Here is a 21,935-nt window from a genome sequence, read left to right on the forward strand (position 1 = left end):
CTGTTCTGTACCTATGAGCAAAAGTTCTCACCACCAGCATTCAAAAGGACATACCTTGCTGTAAGATATTAACTAAGATAGTTTTTCTGGAGAACAATCTGGCAAGTAAAAATAAGTAATATGCATCTTTTGATCCAGAGATTTTACTTCTATGACTATTATCCTAGGAAAACAAAAGATGTATTACAAAATGTATGTATACATCTTATGTGTTGTTGTTCAGTCACTAAGTCATGTCTGACTCTTTGCAACCTCACAGACTGTAGCCCAATAGGCTCCTCTGTCTACAGGATTTCCCAGGCAAGAATACTGGAGTGGAATGCCATTTTCTTCTCCAGGGGATCACTCCGACCCAAGGATTGAAACCACGTCTCCTTTATGAGAAGGCAGATTCTATTGCACTAAGCCATCAGGTAAAAGAGATTCATTGCAGAATTATTTATAATAGTAAAAAAAAACAACAACCCACAAGTCCACTGATTAGGGATACAATGTATCTAGCCACTTGGGAAACTATGTAGCAGTTAAAAGAGACAAGGAAAAACTTGTCGTAACATAATAATACATTATTACAAGAAAGAAAAACACTATTAGAATAGTATGAATATATTGAAACATTTCATACTAGAATCAACCCAGTGATGTTCAGTTCAGTTCAGTCACTCAGTCGTGTCCAACTCTTTGCGACCCCATGAATCGCAGCACGCCAGGTCTCCCTGTCCATCACCAACTCCTGGAGTTTACCCAAACCCATGTCCATCAAGTTGGTGATGCCATCCATCCATCTCATCCTCTGTTGTCCACTTCTCCTCCTGCCCCCAATCCTTCCTAACATTAGAGTCTTTTCCAATGAGTCAACTCTTCGCATGAGGTGGCCAAAGTATTGGAGTTTCAGCTTCAACATCAGTCCTTCCAATGAACACCCAGGACTGATCTCCTTGCAGTCCAAGGGACTCTCAAGAGTCTTCTCCAGTGACATTATTACATGGTTAACAGTGAGTCCACTCTAGGTTATTTTTATATTATTTCCAAATGTTGCAAGACTGTGGCTGAAAACTTTAGGACTAAATTATCCTAACAGGCCACTCCAGCTCTAATATTCTTTAATTCTAGGAACCTTTCACACATATAGCTTAAACAAAGTGTTCTTACAAGGCTCTGGTGGGTCTTCCCTACAGGTTTAAGTGCCCTCTATCAAAATGCAACATGAAAATGCTAAAGTGTCCAGAATTCTAAATCCACGATGCAAAGCTTGAGTTAACACTATCCTCCTGACTATCAATGACAATTCATGTTGCATACATAGATTTCTATTCAATAGAAACCATAGATACAATTACCTCTTAACTCAATAATACCATGCTGCTGCTGCTGCTGCTAAGTCGCTTCAGTCGTGTTCGACTCTGTGCAACCCCATAGACGGCAGCCCACCAGGCTCCCCCGTCCCTGGGATTCTCCAGGCAAGAACACTGGAGTGGGCTGCCATTTCCTTCTCCAATGCATGAAAGTGAAAAGTGAAAGTGAAGTCACTGAGTCGTGTCTGACTCTTCACGACCCCATGGACTGTAGCCTACCAGGCTCCTTTGCCCATGGGATTTTCCAGGCAAGAGTACTGGAGTAGGTTGCCATTTCCTGATCATTAATTCTTGGGGATAAAAAACTAAGAAAGATACTAGAACCTCTTGAACATTTAAAGAGATGAATAACAACAAATTTTGCTTATATGATACACAATCTAAAAATACTAAATATAAATCAAACTCTATTAGAGACAATCAGAGATCACAGTGTGGCCTCTTGTAGTGGGCACAACTGGGATTTGGAGTCAGAGGACCTGGGGATGAAGACCATTTTTTTGGCTCCAGAATCCAAGCGAATCTAATAGCCTATCTAAATCTCATTTATAAAATGAACAGAGGTATAATAAATGTACTATATACATATATGTGTGTGTGTATACATATATATACACACATGCGCATGCATGCTCAGTTGCTCAGTCGTGTCTGACTACTTCATGGACTGTAGCCCACAGGCTTCTCTGTCCATGGAATTTTCCAGGCAAGAAAACTGGATTGGGTTGCCATTCCCTTCTCCAGGGGATCTTCCCAACCCAGGGATCCACCCCAGGTCGCCTGTATTATAGGCGGATTCTTTACCATCTAAACCATCAGGGAAATAAACCTATAAAACATGTAAAACATGCCGAATATAGTGCCTGAGACAAAAAAAAAAAGGTTCTCAAATACTTGTCTAATGGAAACAGGTGCATTAGCATCACTTTCATTAAGGTATCCAGTCTGTTCCCCTTAATTTTTGTAATACTGCATGTACAACCATCCTATTTAATCTTGATATTGCATGTTAGAAAGGGGTTTCCAGACCCTTCAAGGTCTACTTGTTGACATATTCCTTTCCACTATAAATATACAAAAGTGTGTCATCTCAAAAATTCAAGGAGGGAGGAAGCATACTTACAAAGCGTACCCCCCAAACTCCAGGCTGCTGTCCTCTGAGCTCAGAGCTCTTCTTAGGCATGTATGTCTGCCTCTTATCATTTCTTCATGAGGTTCAGGGCAAGAGGCCTAGTCAAGTGGAGGATCTTTGGTTGCCCCTACACTTTCCCCAAACCACCTACAGATAAATGAAACAAGGAGTAAAACACACCTACAACCTTAAAATTTTTTAAGCAATTAATGATAAAGTAAGCTCACCCTATGGACAGTTTGTTTGCATAGCAGAGAATAAATCACATCAAATCAGAGAACAGAGAAATTGCTTCTTGGATCATGCAAACGCCCCACTGAAGTCACGGGAATTTTTCACATCCAAGTGCCCATCCAGCATACTCCTCACTGGGGACTTCCACCCATCCTTGGTCATCCCCTAGTCTGCCTAGATCATGTTACAGTGTGAACTCTAGCCCAAGTCTAGCCAAAGGTACTATCCCTAAGTCTATGAATGGCTAAATCAACTAAGGCAGGTAATGAATTTAACATGTTACTTCTGAATTTAATGGCCCAAACATATTTCTAAGCCAGTAAATGAACTACATGCTAGCACTCCTAAAGGAAATACTTTATAAACTGCCCAGCTCTTCCAACACTTGGTACAGCAATTAAGTAAGTAAAACTAAAATGCCCTTGGTTGTAAGATCTGTGGATAGAAATATTCTCAATTCTTTGTGATTCCTTTCAAAGCAGTTTGTAAGAATCCACGGAAAATTATCCAGAAAATTGGTAATTGTCCACATAAAAAGCAGATCAGAATACATCTATAAATCACTACAAGGGGGGGGGGAGGTATTCTCTTAGTCAAAATAAACAGTCAAGAGTGAGTCCAAAGTGACCCAGAGGTCATGCACTGGCAGACATGACATGGGCATGATGCACAGCCAGCTCTTTCAACAAAACAGCAACCTTCATTCTATGAGTCATGGACACACACAAATTTCTGTGCCAACATGAAACTACTAAAATGTTAATCTTCTAGCTATGCTGTCTACTACAGCAGTCACTAGCCACAAGTGGCTAAAGTGCTATAAACATAAAATACACATAACATTTAGTCCATTTTTTTAAGTTATTTTAGGATGTGGAATATCTCCAGTTTCGTTCTGACTTCGTGTTGAGAGATGAAAACATTTTGGATGTGTCAAAAAAATTACTTAAAGTAATTTCACCAGCTCCTTTTTACTTTAGTATGGGTATTAAAAAATTTAAACTTGCATGAGTGGCTTACACTGTTTCTATGGGCACTGCTCTGTATAATCAAAAAAAAAAAAGTAGCAAACACTGAGCCCTCCCTGGGGGCTAGGCCCTGGGTTAGATACTTGACATAAGGCTGCAAAGCGGTTTTATAGAACGTCCGCAGAAGCGACTGAGCTCCATCAAACCTCTGAGGGAGCAGCTGGAATTCAATGTCAGGTGTTAACAGGAAATTAACTCCTGGAAAGGACTGTTAACAACTGACGCTGAGGCAATTTCCATGTTGGCAAAAGAAGACGAGGCACTGATATAGACAGCGCTCCCGAGGGTAGCAAGTTTTTGTGACTCCAAAACAGGTACGAAGGGTCCAATTATAATCCAGGCCAGGCAACGCACACCTCCTTGACAGCTCAAGCTTCACAGCTGTTAGCGACAAGGACGCGCGGCGCTCTCGAAAAGAGGACAACCAAGTTCAAACTCCCCGTATAACTTGACCAGGACCTGACTCGTGGACACGCATGCCGAGAGAAGGGGGGCTTGAGGGTGCCGGGCTCGCCGTCTCCCCAGCTTCGCCACAGCCCCGACCCGCCCCCGGCCCCAGCCCAGGGCTTCCCGCAGCTCCGGCGTCCCGACCCCCGGGACCAGGGCTAGCGGGACCCAAACCGTCAAGACACTACAGGGAAGTGGTAAGGGAAGGGCGAGGGGCGGCAGAGGGAGGCTACCTGAACTAGAAGAGGACCCCAGGTCCTTAACGCCGGGTCATTGCCGAGGCCCCACCCGGCTCCCGCGGCCACCGGCGACCCCAGAAGGTGTAACTGACCAGACGCGGCGACGCAACCGACTCCGCTCTCCCCAGACTCGCAGCTATGGCAACTTGAACTAGCCGCCCAGCCGCGCCGAAGGTACAGGGCCCCGCTGCTCCCGCTTGGCCCTCTGGGAGTTGTAGTCCACCTCATGCTCAAGAGCAAGGAGTTACTAGGAGAGAGCAGCTCCAGGAGAAACTGCATTTCCCATGAGGCCTGACGACTGGCCTTGCGGGTGACTTTCCCGGAAGAGGCCGGATTAGCGGGCACCTGAGTCCTTTGGCGGCGCCCTCTTGCTCTGTTCTTTTTGTTAAAGTGCCAGTAGCTCCTGTAAGAGACAACCCCCAGATAAAGAACTAAGACAGCTGCTTTCGTCCTCCCTCTAGCATCATCAGAACAGTCTAAATTATTCATTTAAAGTAACAAAAAAAATCTAAATAGTTGTAATACACAAACTATGTTGCTTTCACTCCGTGGGGAACAGGGAAGTGTAATTTCCAACAGTGAGATGGGAAAATCCCCTTTATACCAGGACCCAATGTCTGTTTCTGAAGACTCACAAATTCTCAGAACTGAAAGGGAATAGTGGAGATTATCTAATCAAATCCTTTGGCCTGGAAAGGGTAAATGACGCGACTGAAGCCGCACAGTTCACGAATGACAAACCCCAAGTGTATGCGGCTGTCACGTCATGGCTGCTGCTACCTTCGGTGTAGCCTGTCATCTCCTCAGTCGTTCTAGAACATGAGAGAGACATATTCCACTACAGATGTCGGTTTCAGTAATGAAAAGGTGATGATAAAAGCCTCAACAAATAACTGAACTCTGGAAATGCTGTTGAAGAGACCATTAATTCTTCCCTCCTCAAGGCTAAAATCAAATTTTATCTGTGAAAGTTTTCCTAGCTGCCTCAAGTAAAGCTAAATCACATTTCTAAACTACACAGTTTCCTTAGTCTAATAATTCTGTACTGTAATCCCATCCCAGTTGGTCTCCTCCACTAGACTCTGGGGCTTCCCTGGTGCCTCAGCTGGTAAAGAATCCTCCTGAAACGGGGGAGACCTGGGTTTGATCCATGGGTTGGGAAGATACCCTGGAGAAGGGAAAGGCTACCCACTCCAGTATTCTGTCCTAGAGAATTCCATGGACTGTATAGTCTTGGGGTTGCAAAGAGTTGGACACGACTGAACGACTTTCACTAGATTCTAAGCCCTTCAAACACAGGATCCTAGCCTTTTTAAATTTTTATCTCGCTTCTCAGCCTTTCCTCACTGCACATTCTCCCTTTGTCTCTCTTTTTCCCCCCTACCTCATGCTTGTGTGCATACACACAAGCACACAAAATCATACTGTATATTACAATTATTCAAATATTTTCTCTGCCCCACACTGAGAGATAAAGTGTATTTTTTATTCAGTTTGGATATAAAATAATTCTTCTAAAGATCTACCTATATATTTACATCTATCTTCAAGCTGTTTGCTCAAAGTTGTATTCAATAATGTGCTCCACCTGATATTGAAATTAAGGTAATTCAGAACAGCTGTAAGCCTTCCCCAAATGCACATGGAAGCATGATAATAACCCCATTTATTTGCTAACATTGTAATTTTTCTAAACAAATGTATTCATTTAACTCAGCAAATAGATGCTGAATCTTTCTATGAACCAGACATTGCACTAGGCCCTGAAGATGCAGTAAAAAAAAAAATGAGAGGATAAACAACATCATCTCTGCCCACATGTTGCTCAGACTGAAGTCAGGGAAATAGATTGTGAAACAAATTATTACAAACCCAAGTAAGAGTAATGCATAGATTTCTATCAGTTCAGTTCAGTCACTCAGTCATGTCCGACTTTTTGCAACCCCATAGACTGCAGCATACTAGGCCTCCCTGTCCATAACCAATTCCCAGAGTTTACCCAAACTCATGTCCATTGAGTCAGTGATGCCATCCAACCATCTCATCCTCTGTCATCCCCTTCTCCTCCTGCCTTCAATCTTTCCCTGCATCAGGGTCTTTTCCAATGAGTCAGTTCTTTGCATCAGGTGGCCAAAGTATTGGAGTTTCAGCTTCAGCATCAGTCCTTCCAATGAATATTCAGGACTGATTTCCTTTAGGATGGACTGGTTGGATCTCCTTGCAGTCCAAGGGACTCTCAAGAGTCTTCTCCAACACCACAGTTCAAAAGCATCAATTCTTCATTGCTCAGCTTTCTTTATAGTCCAACTCTCACATACATACACAACTACTGGAAAAACCATAACTTTGACTAGATGGACCTTTGTTGGCAAAGCAATGTCTCTGCTTTTTAACATGCTGTCTAGATGGGTCATAACTTTTCTTCCAATGAGCAAGCGTCTTTTAATTTTATGTCTGCAGTCACCATCTGCAGTGATTTTGGAACCCCAAAAAATAAAGTCTCTCACTGTTGCCACTGTTTCCCCATCTATTTGCCATGAAGAGATGGGACCAGATGCCATGATCTTAGTTTTCTGAATGTTGAATTTTAAGCCAACTTTTTCACTCTCTTCTTTCACTTTCAGCAAGAGGCTCTTTAGTTCTTCGCTTTCTGCCATAAGGGTGGTGTCATCTTCATATTTGAGGTTATTGATATTTCTCCCAGCAATCTTGATTCCAGCTTGTGCTTCATCCAGCCCAGCATTTCGCATGATGTACTCTGCATATAAGTTAAATAAGCAGGGTGACAATATACATCCTTGACGTACTCCTTTCCCAATTTGGAACCAGTCTGCTGTTCCATGTCTAGATCTAGCTGTTGTTTCTTGACCTGCATATGGATTTCTCAGGAGGCAGATCAGGGGGTCTGGTATTCCCATCCTTTGAAGAATTTTCCAGTTTGTTGTGATCCACATAGTCAAAGGCTTTGGCACAGCCAATAAAGCAGAAGTAGATGTTTTTCTGGAACTCTCTTGCTTTTTTGATGATCCAACAGATGTTGGCATAGACAAAAAAAGACACTTCCTGATGAACTCATGTCTGATCAACTGCAGGAAGATTGGCTACCAAAAAAGCTAATGAAATCTTGAGATGCATTAATAAAAACTTATTTTTCCACAACTTCTCTTTCCTGGTTCAATCATATTTAGAAAATGGGACAAAATTCTGGGGACCCAAGTTTTAAAGTGATATTAACAAAATAAAGCAAATTCAGAAGATACAACTTGGACTTATGGATAAAGAATCAGCATTGAGTTCATTATGACAAAGAAATTTTAAAATACATTGTTAAATTTATAGCAGCTTTCTATCATATGATGTGCTCTCAATACACCAGTATGCTATATGCTATCCAGAAAAAATATAGTGAAGTCGAATCATAGACTCTTTCTCATTCTCAGCAAAAGACATGAAATAAAATAAAGCCAATTAAAAAAAAGCGATTTTACACAAAATGTGCCTTGCAACTCCCAAATGACCTTTAGTGCTTTTAATTGATATGACAGGCACACATTATCCAATCCCAAAACCACAGTTAAGCTGAACCACCTGAATTTAGAATTGGAAAAACCCACAAGAATTATCACCTGCAGTACAAAGTTTTTTTCACAATGTTAATAGAGGCACAGAGAGGTTACCTGATGTATTGGGTTTGCTAGGACTGCCATAATAAAACACCACAGAATGAATGGCTGAAACAGCAGAAATTGATTTCTCACAGCTCCAAGTCCAAGATCAAGGCATCAGCAGGTTCAGGCCCTCCCGAAGCCTCTTTCCTTTGCCTGCAGGCATTTTCTTCTCTGTGTGTCCTCACAGTGCCTTATCACTGTGCAGGCAGTTAGTTGCCTGGAGCCTTTCATCTTATAAAGACACTAGTCACATTGGACTAGGGCCCCACCCTTATATCCTCATTAAACCATCCCTGGGTGGTTTAATGAGCAACTAACACACACAAACCTTAATTACCTCCTCAAAGGCCCTGTCTTCAAATATCATTACACTGAAGTTTCCGTTCAGTTCAGTCGCTCAGTCGTGTCCGACTCTGCAACCCCACAGAATGCAGCACACCAGGCTCCCCTGTCCATCACCAACTCCCAGAGCTTACTGAAACTCATGTCCATTGAGTCGGTAATGCAATTCAACCATCTCATCCTTTGTCATCCCCTTCTCCTCCTGCCTTCAATCTTTCCCAGCATCAGGGTTTTTTCCAGTTCTTCGCAGCAGGTGGCCAAAATATTGGAGTTTCAGCTTCAGCATCAGTCCTTCCTATGAATATTCAGGACTGATTTCCTTTAGGATTGACTGGTTGGTTACCACTTCAATATATGGGACAAGGGAAGGAAGAAAGCACAATTCAGTACATAACACATTTTCCTAAAACTGTACCTCTGCAAGATTACTGGCATCAGAGACCCTCCCACCACCCAATACCTTGAGAAAATTAGATGTGGCGGATATTTTTGAGAGGGTAACAGGTAGGAGGGCTAGAGGTCCCCAAGCAGCAGAAGGAAACAAACTGTAGGTGGAAGACTTTTTTTTTTCCTTCTCTACACAAAATTAAAAGAGGCTTCTTTTAATTCCATGTTAACAACACCTGGTTCTGCCTTGAGCTAACCAATGTGTTTTTCTTAACGGAAATATTTTTAAGCTATGTTAATGAAACTATGTATTTGCTTTGGAATCTGCTTTTCTTCAAAACTGTACAAAAAGAAAAAAGACTAACTTTTTTCTTTTCTCAAAGCGTGAACTTCCAGATGTTCCAGCTGGATTTAGAAAAGGCAGAGGAACCAGAGATCAAATTGCCAACATCCGCTGGATCATCGAAAAAGCAAAAGAGTTCCAGAAAAACATCTATTTCTGCTTTATTGACTATACCGAAGCCTTTGACTGCGTGGACCAAAACAAACTCTGGAAAATTCTTAAAGAGATGGGAATAGCAGACCACTTACCCTGCCTCTTGAGAAATCTATATGCAGGTCAGGAAGCAACAGTTAGAACTGGACATGGAACAACAGACTGGTTCCAAATAGGAAAAGGAGTACGTCAAGGAGTCCCTTGGACTGCAAGGAGATCCAACCAGTCTATCCTAAAGATCAGTCCTGAATATTCATTGGAAGGACTAATGCTAAAGCTGAAGCTCCAATACTTTGGCCACCTGATGTGAATAACTGATTCATTTGAAAAGACCCCAATGCTGAGAAAGATTGAAGGTAGGAGGAGAAGGAGATGGCAGAGGATGAGATGGTTAGATGGCATCACCAACTCAAGGGACATGAGTTTGAGTAAGCTCCAGGAGTTGGGGATGGACAGGGAAGCCTGGTGTGCTGCAGTCCATGGATCACAGAGTCGAACATGATTGAGCAACTGAACTGAACTGAACTGAGCTGATAATGGCTCAACAAACCAGTATTCATGTCAGTTGTTTCATGGCCAGGGGATGACACATCTCGTGCCATCCTATCTCAAAAATGCCTATTATGGGAGAGGGACCTGGTGTAACTCCCTCAGCCTTGAGGGGTCTCTCTTATCTGATTAATAGTTTTCTAACAGACATCAAACACCTCGCTAAAAACTAGCAAGGGGACACTTTTCTGTCCCCTTCTTAATGTCTATGTCAGAAGTTTTCCCTATCTCTAGTATACTCTAAAAAAACTTTGCTACACAAAAAGCTCCAAGTACTCAAGCCTTTTCTCTGACCCTGGATTAAAATCCCCTCCTCTGGAGGTCAGAATCCTGGCATAACACACACTTGCATCAGCAACCTTTCATCTTTTACATACCTCACCTACATGCAATGCTAAGTCAGTTCACTCGTGTCTGATTCTCTGCGACCCTGTGGACTGTTGCCCACCAGGCTCCTCCGTCCATGGAATTTTCCAGGCAAGAATACTGGAGTGAATTGCCATTCCCTCCTCCAGGGATCTTCCTGACCCAGGAATCAAACCCAAGTCTCTTATGTCTCCTGCATTGGCAGACAGGCTCTTTACCACTAGTGCCACCTGGGAAGCCCCTACGTCACCCACATTGTCCCCTTACTGGGAATGATTCTACCCACAGCACTGGGACCCCGAAGACCTTGTTTATATTATAGGAAGTCCCTACCTCTCTGACTATAGATGGCTGAACAAGGGGCAGATGCCTGAAATAATTTGGGCCAATTTATTCTCCTTATCCTTTAAAACTAGGACACAAGAATTTCATTCGTTGCCTGAACAGTCTTGATGTACAGGTACAAGCTGAGGTTGTCATAGTGAGGTGACCATCTTCAACAATGTTCAAGGAGAGATTGAAAAAATCGAATGTGCAGAGAGAGAGAGAAACAAATGAATAAAGCAGGAATAAACTGTGTGGTCCCAGAGGAAACAGGCCTAAGAAAAGACAGCCTTGCTTCCTGACAACTAAGTTCCTGTTTCCAATCCCACTTGTATTGTTATGTGTTATCCTCACTTGTATATCCTATATTTCTGATTCAGGATACACTAGAGGCAGCTAAAGGTGGTTAAATGCACAGATTCTAGAGCCAGACCACTCAAGTTCAAATCTTAGCCAAAATACCTATCTACAGTTTGACCTTGATACTAAGAATAGTAGCTAACGTGTAGGGTTGTTGTGAGGATAAAAATCAATTAATGTGTGTGAAGGATTTAGCCCAGTGCCTAGCCCATAGTAAGCAGTCGATACAGATTAGGTGATAGATAGTTAGATATCCTAAAATGTCAGTTCCATGAACATCAGGACCTTGTTTATTGCTTTGTCTAGGGCTTCCCTGGTGGCTCAGGTGGTAAAGAGTCTGCCTGCAATGCGGGAGACCTGGGTTTGATCCCTGGGTCCGGAAGATCCCCTGGAGAAGGAAACGGCAACCCATTCCAGAATTCTTGCCTGGAAAATCCCATGGAAGGAGGAGCCTGGCAGGCTACAGTTCATGGGGTTACCAAGAGTAGGACACAACTGAGTCACTATCTAGGTGCCTCAAATAAAGAATAGGTAATGCTGCCTTGTGATGATTTCCCTTTTGAAGCTTAAGATAAGTTCTATTGATAGAAATTCAAAGAACCTTGATGAAGATTACATTGATGAAGCCTGTGCAGCCTGTGAGATCTGAGGTATTAACTCACATCGAGTTTTTTGAACAATTTCATCAAAAACACTTTGGAACCACACCAAACACTAAACATCAAGATGGGATAATCAATAAAGAGGTTCTGGGATGATGTTAGATCTGAAAGCATTGGTACGATTCTCACAACCTAACTCACCTGGAATGGATAAGCCTACAGAAAGGAAGACAGCTATTCCATAAGCTGTTGTGTGGCAGACACAGATAGTGCTATTTCAAAGAAGGCGCATAAGTTGCATTCCACCCATACCTTGCAAATTCACACTACTCTGGAACAACAGCAGAAAACATTTCTATGTGACAAGAAAATATATCTAAAATACTAACCAAATTTTCCCCAAGTATTTTCTTGTCAATTCAGCTCCCTCACTCATACAGCCAGCTAAGCAGTGCTGTGCTCATGGCTCAGAGAAAGCAAGTGATCACAGGAAGCAGAAAGGGAGAGCAAATGAAAGAGAAAAAGAAGAAGGGGAAAGAAAAGAATAGCCTCTTCTTGACTTTTGAGATTTAAGCCTAGAGATTCTCAGATAAGACTGGCTGATAACTTGGGGGGGCCAGTGCAAAATGACAGCATGAGGCCCTTTCAGAACTGAATGAGGATGTCAAAATGGCAACAGCAGCATATTATACTAAGATAGAGGTCTTTCTGAGTGCAGGACCCTGTGCAGTTACGCAAGTTACAAACCCATGAAGCCAGCGTTGCCTTCAAAAAGAAGTGTGGCATAAGCAAAAACTTTGGAAGCAAATATCCTGAACAAAGGCAGTGCCCTCCAAAAAAAAATGATTCCTAACTGAAAATGTCATGAGAAACAGAAGAGAACCCTAGAATGGGAGGTTGGAAGTTGGCTGACCTGATGGTGTTGGAAGAAAGCCCACGTTCACAGAGCACTCACCCTCCACTCAAGCAAGTACCATTCACAGTCTGAACCTAGCTGTCCTCCCCATTGACATTAGGGTAGGACGTCCCTTCAAAAACAGCTTGCATCTTGCTTAGTGATTTTCCAGTCCAAGTAATGACCATCTTTACCACTATACTTCACTTGTTTCTGCCCAGCCATCACAGATGGTCAAGTTCCATCATAATGTGCTTAGTTGCTCAGTCGTGTCTGACTCTTTGTGACCACATGGACTATATATAGCCCACCAGGCTCTTCCTTCCATGAGGATTCTCCAGGCAAGAATACTGGAGTGGGTTGCCATTTCCTCCTCCAAGGGATCTTCCTGACCCAGGGATCAAATCCAGGTCTCCTGCACTGCAGGTGGATTCTTTACCTTCTGAGCCACCAGGGAAGCCCAGAGGACATCATAATGCCAGAGGACAATTGTAGGTCATAAGAAGGAAGACAGCGCACCCAAGTGCAATGCTGTACATAAGGCAAAAAGGAAATCTCTAACATCCTGATTTGTTAGGACTGAAGGGAACTTCTCAAAACTCTCTCCGTACCAACACAGTGATGAAAGCCACTTCCTTTACACCAGCATGAGATGACCATGAATGGTTATTGACTCTGTACGCATCAAGTTTTCAAGATACTGCTGCTAAGTCACTTCAGCCATGTCCGACTCTGTGCAACCCCATAGACGGCAGCCCACCAGGCTCTGCCGTCCCTGGGATTCTCCAGGCAAGAGTACTGGAGTGGGTTGCCATTTCAAGATAACTGAAAGTCTAATAAGAATTGAAATAAAATATAAGATGTTGCAATAGTGGTATTGCCCACTACTCAAAGAATCATTTTCAACCGTTCATTGCATAGATGCACCATTGATCCCAATGATTAACAGTCTTTCTAGTCACATATTTCCTAATTATAGGTATTTGTCAAGAACATAACAAATATAAAACAACAATATTTATGTATTTAGATCAAAATGAACAACTGTTAATGCACAAAACCAAAATTCTAAGACTTTTTTGGGTGCTAAATAATACAGCCTATGTTCCACTTTAATAGGCGTCTTTTGAAAAAAGACACACACACAGAGGAACTCATTTCTAAACACCACTTTCTGATATTTGGACCGCGCTAATGGTTTTCCTACAAAAGGAAAAACATAATGTTCCATAGCCATTTTCATTTATCTGTTATATTTTAAAGAATTTTTTGTATGTTTAATTGGTGTGAGTATAAACATATCCCTTTATTTACACTGATTCATCATATCATCCTATGTGTTTATTTGTCCCATTTTAAAAGCTATGCTTAGGAAAGAAAATTGCTTTATTGATTGTCATAGCAATTTGTCAAGCAAGCCATTAGAATATAGCCATTCGTTGAAGGCTTGTTCTAGTTTAGTAAATTGAAACCAGTTGACATACAAAATTTTACCTACATTATAATCACCACTAAGCCCATTTTATGCTAACTCTTCATCAAAATGTTACAGATTTCAACAAACCATTTCTGTTCCCAACAAAGGAGTAGCAGAGACCAGATTTACTGTACACCTGAATCAAACAAAAACACAGGCAAAACATGTGAAACAAAGCTTTACAAGACAGTAGACATCAAACAAAGGACGACAGAGGAACAGGGAACAAAGTGAGCCTTTCAATTGCCCCACCTCACTGCCTTGGGAGCACTTCCAGGCCACGGTACAAGGAGAAGGAACTCAGGAATAACCCAGCGGATGCTCTGAAGTGAGGAAACCAGAGCTGAGGGTCAGAGAGGATCGATGTAGCTGGAGTTTGCAGAACAAATCAGAGTGGAGAGAGCTACATAAAAGGTAAACTCCAGAGAACCCTACGGAGTGTTCAGCAGAGTATGAATCATCCCATTTATGTGAAGAAACTGAGGCTGGAGAAAGAAGTGCCTTACCAGTCTGCAGGGAAATGTTCTTGTCACTCACAGGACCGGGAACGGTGACTATTCCCACCTGTCAGGTTGAAACACCACATAATCCATGGAGCATTAGGTAGAAATATTCAGAATAGTTTTGTCTCAGGGCTGGGGAATAATTAGCACCAGATTCACTGCTACTCTGTTCCCACCTAACAAACTTTGAAAGCAAGATCCAAAAATACCAAAGTTTTCAAATAATTCAATCATGTGTGTGCCTGCTAAGTCATTTCAATTGTGCCTGACTCTGACACCCTATGGAGTAAAGCCCTCCAGGCTCCTCTGTCCATGAGGATTCTCCAGGCAAGAATACTGGAGTGTGTTGACATTTATTCCTCCAGAGGATATTCCTGACCCAGGGATCAAACCTGTGTCTCTTACAGTTCAGGTACGTAAGAGACGGATTCTTTATCACTAGCACCACCTGGAAATAATATCTGATGACAAACCTCAAGTTGATGTGAAATCAAATAATTCAGCACCAATCGTGTTAAAATTTACACTAGCCATCCAAATAAACTCATCAGGCATATAAAAAAAGTGAAAGTGTAACACATTTAAATAGGAAAACTAAACTGATTCAGAACTGACAAATATGTTAGAATCGTCAAACATTGCTGTAGGTTGAATTCCATATCTTGAAATTCAAACACCTGGTACCTGTGAATGTGACTTTATGTGGAAATAGAATCTTTGCAGTTAAATTGAGGTTAGAGTGGATTAGGGTGGACTATAATCTAATGACTGGTGTCCTTACAGGAAAAGAGAAATTTGAACACAGAAACAGAGAGAACATCTTGTGATAACAGAGGGAAATTGGAGTGATGAAAGTCACGAGATACCAAGGATTGTTGGCAGCCATCACGAGCTGGAAGAGGCAATGAAGGATCCTCCCCAAGAGCCTTCAAAAAGGGAATACCCCTGCCAACACCTTGATTTTAGACTTCAAGCCTCCAGAACTGGGAGTGAATTAATTTTTAAGCCTCCAAGTTCATGGTGCTTTTGTTTCAGCAGCCCCAGGAAACTAATTCAGACATCGAAGCAGTTACTGTGTTTCGGATGTTCAGAAAGTTACACAGACACAGGAAAAAAAAATACATTAAACCCCAAACTGAATTTCTAGATATGAAAACTTTCCTGATATGAAAAATCCACTGGAAATATTAGTGGCAGATTAACTCTTTCAGAAAAAAAGAAAAAGAATACCAATTTGAGGATGCCCCTGGTGGTCCAGTGGCTAAGACACCATGTTCCCAAAGCAGGGGGCCCAGGTTCAATCCCTGGTCAGGGAACTAGGTCCCACGTGACACAGCTAAGAGTTCTCATACCCGTAACTAAAACCCTGTACAGACAAATAAATAAATAAAAATAAATATTTTAAAAAGAATACTGAGTTTGAAAGCATAGCAAAAGAAACTGTCTAAATAAACAGAAAAAGTTTTGATTTAAAAAACATCAGTGAGCTCTTTGTGGCACACTTCAGCCTAATATAAGTGTAATAATTGGAATCTCCAAAAAAATAGAGAGAGATAAGGGGATAGAGAAAGTATATGAAGAAATTATGCCTGAAATTTTTTCAGATTAAAAAAAAAACATAAAATGCACAAATCCAAGACTTAAAAAATACTGCAAAGAAATAAGAAGAAAAATACATCAAGGAACATGATAATCAAATGACTCTCAACAAGTGATAACAAAAGTCTTAAAAGCATCTTAAAAGAAAAAAAAGTATGTTGCAAAAGAAGAAAATTATGACAGATGATTTTCCCTTGGAAATATTGCAAGCAAGAAGACAATGAAGCAATATTTCTTAAGTACTGAGATGAAAAAATACTGTCATTCTATAATCCTATACCAAGAAATGATATCCTTTAAAAATGAAAGTGATATTAGAACTTCTCAGACACTCAAAAGCTGGAATAATTTATAACCAGCAGATCTGCATTGCAATAAATGTTAAAGTCTTTCAAGCAATAGCAAAGTGACATCAGTGGAAAATATAGACCTATATACACTCAGGGATGAAGAAGACCAGAAAGGATAACTAAATGAGTCTATTCTCATGACTTAAATTTCTTTGAAAGATAATTGGTTATGTTAACAAAGATAATAACAACGTACTGTAGAGTTTACAGCTTATGCATAGGTAAAATGTATGGCAACAGAAGCATAAAGGCCCGGAAAGGAGAATACTGGAGTGGGTGTTCTTGTTGTTCAGTCACTCTTTTGTGTCCGACTCTTTGTGACCCCATGGACGGCAGCACGCCAGGCTTCCCTGTCCATCACCAACTCCCAGAGTTTACTCAAACTCATGTCCATTGAGTCGGTGATACCATTCAACCATCTCGCCCTCTGTCGTCCCCTTCTCCTCCTGCCTTCAATCTTTCCCAGCTTCAGGGGCTTTTCTAATGAGTCAGCTCTTCGCATCAGGTGGCCAAAGTATTGGAGTTTCAGCTTCAACATCAGTCCTTCCAATGAACACCCAGGAATGATCTCCTTTACAATGGACTGGTTGGATCTCCTTGCAGTCCAAGGGATTCTCAAGAGTCTTCTTCAACACCACGGTTCAAAAGCATCAATGTTTCAGCACTCAGCCTTCTTTATGGTCCAACTCTCACATCCATACATGACTACTGGAAAACCATTGCTTTGACTATATGGACCTTGACGGCAAAGTAATGTCTCTGCTTTTAAATACGCTGTCTAGGTTGGTCATAGCTTTTCTTCCAAGGAGCAAGTATCTTTTAATTTAATGACTGTAGTCACCATCTGCAGGGATTTTGCAGCCCAAGAAAATAAAGTCTCTCACTGTTTCCATTGTTTCCTCATCTATTTGCCATGAAGTGATGGGACCAGATGCCATAATCCATGGACTGCAGCCCGCCAGGCTCCTCTGTCCATGGAATTCTCCTGATAAGAATACTGGAATGGGTAGCCATTCCCTTCTCCTGGGGATCTTCCTGATCCAGGAATCAAACCTGGATATCCTGCATTGTAGGCAGATTCTTTACCATCTGAGCCACCAGGGAAGCCCTAATACTGTTGTAAGGTTTTTAAACTCTATTTAAAGTAGTGTAATATCAATTACAGGTAGACTCTGATAACTTAAAGATGTACACTCTAAGCCCTAAAGCAACTATAATAATCAAGCAAAGATTATAGCTAAAAGTCAACAAAGAAGATAAAATGGAATAATAAAAACTCCTGAATTAGACAGTGAAGGAAGAAGAGGGTGGGACAAACAGAGAGAGTAACATTGAAACATGTACATTACCATGTGTAAAATAGATAGGCAGTGGAAATTTGCTCTGTGATGCAGGCTTTCCTGGTGGATCAGCTGGTAAAAAATTCGCCTGCAATGCAGGAGACCCTGGTTCAATTCCTGGGTTGAGAAGATCCCCTGGAGAAGGGATAGGCTACCCACTCCAGTATTCTTGGGCTTCCTGGGTGGCTCAGATGGTAAAGAATCTGCCTGCAATGTGGGAGACTTGCGTTCAATCCCTGGGTTGGGAAGATCGCCTGGAAGAGGGCACGGCAACCCACTCCAGTATTCTGGCCTGGAGAATCCCATGGAAAGAGGAGCCTGGTGGGCTACAGTCCATGGGGTCACAAAGAGTTGGACACGACTGAGCACAACGACAACAAAGGAAGTATTTCAAGCTGAAAGAAAATCAAATTACAAGAGATCAAGACTTATGAGATGTCTCTAAAGCAGTACTTAGAGAGAAAATCTACAGAATGGTAAATATGATTTTTTTAAAGATCACAAATCAATGACCCCAGCCTTCATCTTAAGAAACTAAGAAGAGCAAATTAAACCCAATAGACGCAAAAGAAAAGAGTTAATAAGGATCTGGGCATATATCAATGAATAGAATATAGAGAAAAAAATAGAGAACCTATGATACAAAAAGTTGCCTCTTTGAGAATATTTATAAAATTGATAAACCTCTAGACATATTGTCAAGAAAGAGAAAAGACACAAATACCAGTATCAGGTATGAGAGTGCTGATATTAGACCAGATTATACAAATACATAGAGGATAAGAGAATATTCTGAACACAATTATGACAATAAATTCAAAAATTTAGATAAAATGGACAAATCCATCATAAGACACAAACTGCTAAAGCTACTTCAGGAAGAATTAGATAATCTGAATAGCCCTACATTTCGTTTAGAAATTTAATTTGTGGTTAAAAATTTCCAACAAGTGAATCTCAATCTCCAGATAGCTTCAATGGTGAATTCCACCACATAATTAAGAAAGAAGTAATATCGATTCTACACAAACTCATGCAAATTTGAATAGGAGGGAATATTTTCAAACTTATCCTATCATGGCAAAATTATCCTTATACCAAAACTAAACAAAAACATTATAAAGAAAGAAAATAACAGACCATTATCACTGGTTAACATCTATGCAAAACTCATAACCAAATTTTAGAAAATTTAATCAGAATATAAGTAAACTTGATACGTCAAGATCAAGTGGGGTTCTTCCCTGGAATGCAAGATGAGTTTAACATTCAAAAATCAATCTCTATGATTCACCACATTAACAAACTAAAAAAAGAAAAATGCTGACGTATCTCAACAGATGCAGAAAAAAATTGATAAAATCTAATATCAATTCTTGATTAAAAAAACTCAAAGAAAATGAGAAATAGAAGGACACTTTCTCAACTTGATAAAAAGCATCTATGGAAACTGCATAGGTGACATCATATTTAATGATGAAAGAATGATCTCTCCCATGTGATTAGGAACAAGACAATATCTGCCCTTATTCTTTCCACTAAAAATTGTACTGGAGTTTTTAGCCTGTGCAGTCAGATAAGAAAAAGAAATGAGAAGAATCCAGCTTTGAAAAAAGTAGACTGTCTATTCTCAGACCACACAATTCATATATGTAGATAACTGGATGGAACCTACGAAACAGCTTCTAGAACTAATAAGTGAATTTAGCAATATTGCAACCAACCTACCAGATAACTGCAGCCCTTGCTGTCATTTTGTTTGCAACCTCACACTAGAGCAACCAGGCAGGCCACTCTCAAATTGCCCCACAGAAACTCCGAGACAGTAAATGTTGTTTTAAGCCAACACATTTTAGGGCTATTGATTATGCTGCAACAGATTACTAATACAGGCATTGCTTGTAATGGTCAAGCTGGATTTAGTAAAGGCAGAGGAACCAGAGATCAAATTGCCAACATCTACTGGATCATTGAAAAGCAAGAGAGTTCCAGAAAAACATCTATTTCTGCTTTATTGATTATGCCAAAGCCTTTGACTGTGTGGATCACAACAAACTGGAAAATTCTTCAAGAGATAGGAATACCAGACCACCTGACCTGCCTCCTGAGAAATCTGTATGTAGGTCAGGAAGCAACAATTAGAACTGGACATGGAACTGGTTCCAAATAGGGAAAGGAGTACGTCAAAGCTGTATATTGTCACCCTGCTTCTTTAACTTATATGCAGTGTGTGTGTGTGTGTGTGTGTGTGTGTGTGTTAGTTGCTCAGTCCAACTCTGAGTGATTCTTTGTGTCTGATGCCTTGTGACCCCATGGACTGCAGCCCACCAGGCTTCTCTGTCCATGGAATTCTCCAGGGAAGAATACTGGAGTGGATTGCTGTTCCCTTCTCCAGAGGATCTTCCCAACCCAGGGATCGAGCCCTGGTCTCCTGCATCACAGGCAGATTCTTTACCACTTGAGCTACAGGGAAGTCTTACATACAGAGTACATCATGCAAAATGCATGGCTGGATGAAGCACAAGCTGGAATCAAGATTGCTGGAAGAAATATCATTAACCTCAGATATGCAGATGACACCACCCTTGTGGCCGAAAGCGAAGAAGAACTAAAGAGTCTCTGGATGAAAGTGAAAGAGGAGAGTGAAAAAGTTGGCTTAAAGCTCAACATCCAGAAAACTAAGATCATGGCATCCTGTCCCATCATTTCATGGCAAATAGATGGGGAAACAATGGAAACAGTGAGAGACTAGTTTTTTGGCTCCAAAATCACTGCAGATGGTGACTGAAGCCATGAAATTAAAAGATGCTTGCTCCTTGGAAGAAAAGCTATGCCCAACCTAGACAGCATATTAAAATGCAGAGACATTACTTTGCCAACAAAGATCCATCTAGTCAAAGCTATGGTTTTTCCAGTAGTCATGTATGGATGTGAGAGTTGGACTATAAACAAAGAATAGTGCCAAAGAATTGATGCTTTTGAACTGTGGTGTTGGAAAAGACTCTTGAGAGTCCCTTGGACTGCAAGGAGATCAAACCAGTCAATCGTAAAGGAAATAAGTCTTGAATATTCATTGGAAGGACTGATGCTGAAGCTGAAGCTCCAATACTCTGGCCACCTGATTGGAAGAACTGACTCACTAGAAAAGACCCTGATGCTGGGAAAGATTGAATGCAGGAAGAAAAGGGGATGACGGAGGGTGAGATGGTTGGATGGCATCACCAACTGGAAGGACATGAGTTTGAACAAGCTCTGGGAGTTGGTGATGGACAGGGAAGCCCGGCGTGCTATGAGGTCGAAAAGAGGTGGACATGACTGAGCAACTGAACTGAACTGAACTGATGGTTCTTGACAGGAAAATTTTACTGGCACCTATAGCAGGACTTTTAGAGAAGGGCATGGCAACCCACTCCAGTATTCTTGCCTGGAGAATCCTCACAGACAGAGGAGCCTGGTGGGCTACATTCCATGGGGTCACAAAGAGTCAGAGACAACTGAGAAACTAATCACATAGCAGGACCTTATTGGTCAGTCTGTAGAATTTAAATCTAATTTTCTTTAAAAATTTTTTAAATTTCTGCTTTCGATTGTGAAATAATATTCCATCATATGAAAGTATTAATATCACTTATTGTTTATACATTACCTAGTGGAAGGAAATTTGGGTGGTTTCCAGTTTGGGTGGAATATGAATAAAGTCATTACAAAAGTTGAAATGCATATATTCAAACTGAACAGTTTGGTGAATTTTAGAAAATGTGTGCATCCACCTATGTCCAGTCAAGATATAGAAAATTTGTATAACCCCCGTAAGGTCTCTCCTGTCTTTTCCCAGTCTCCCCTAACTGTAGTTCTGATTTTCTTCACCATAGCTTCTCCCCAATCCCAGAAGTTCACATAAGTGGAAGCATGTAGTATCTGAGATGATATTCCTTTTACCTCAAGAAGAATTAGTAAGCAAGAGAAAAGCTTTTAAACAGGCACAATCCGATTTCTATTTTGAATTATCTTGTTGGTTACTGCGTGAAGAATAATGAATAGACGACAGTGTGACCATTGAGTCTTCTTTTTCTTCCCATCTTCTGGGGGGATCCATGGGGTCGATAATATTCCTGGGCAGACTGCAATTTATCAGGTGGGACTCAACTCTGGCATCACAGCACTGGATTCCGATTTCCATTTAAGCCACGGGCACTGATGCTGAAGCTGAAACTCCAATACTCCGGCTACCTGTTGTGAAGC

The 21,935-nt window shown here is 41.2% G+C and overlaps 1 protein-coding gene across 35 annotated transcripts in view; it reads right to left on the reverse strand.

Moving 5' to 3' along the window:
* CEP128 (centrosomal protein 128) overlaps positions 1 to 12,843 on the reverse strand; it is a 459,693-nt gene extending 446,850 nt beyond the window's left edge. For 21 of the 35 annotated variants that reach the window (XR_014059641.1, XR_014059639.1, XR_014059631.1 and 18 more), the window contains exons 1-2: positions 4,430 to 4,605; positions 2,479 to 2,634 (exon numbers count right to left, since the gene is read on the reverse strand). Coding sequence is in view for 8 of the 35 variants with exons in the window: in XM_081510616.1 (XP_081366742.1) it covers positions 2,479 to 2,538 (60 nt within the window). In the remaining 27 variants the exon portion in view is untranslated. Of the gene's footprint in view, positions 1 to 2,478; positions 2,635 to 4,208; positions 4,372 to 4,429; positions 4,606 to 5,070; positions 5,226 to 12,484 lie in introns of those variants that run through there. The other 14 variants (XR_014059627.1, XR_014059626.1, XR_014059628.1 and 11 more) reach the window with 5 other exon arrangements.
* Between the last annotated feature and the right edge of the window lie 9,092 nt (positions 12,844 to 21,935).

Source organism: Giraffa tippelskirchi, chromosome 7 (genome assembly GCF_054371585.1).
Source record: "Giraffa tippelskirchi isolate mGirTip1 chromosome 7, T2T-mGirTip1v1.2.pri, whole genome shotgun sequence".
NCBI classification, from domain to species: domain Eukaryota; kingdom Metazoa; phylum Chordata; class Mammalia; order Artiodactyla; family Giraffidae; genus Giraffa; species Giraffa tippelskirchi.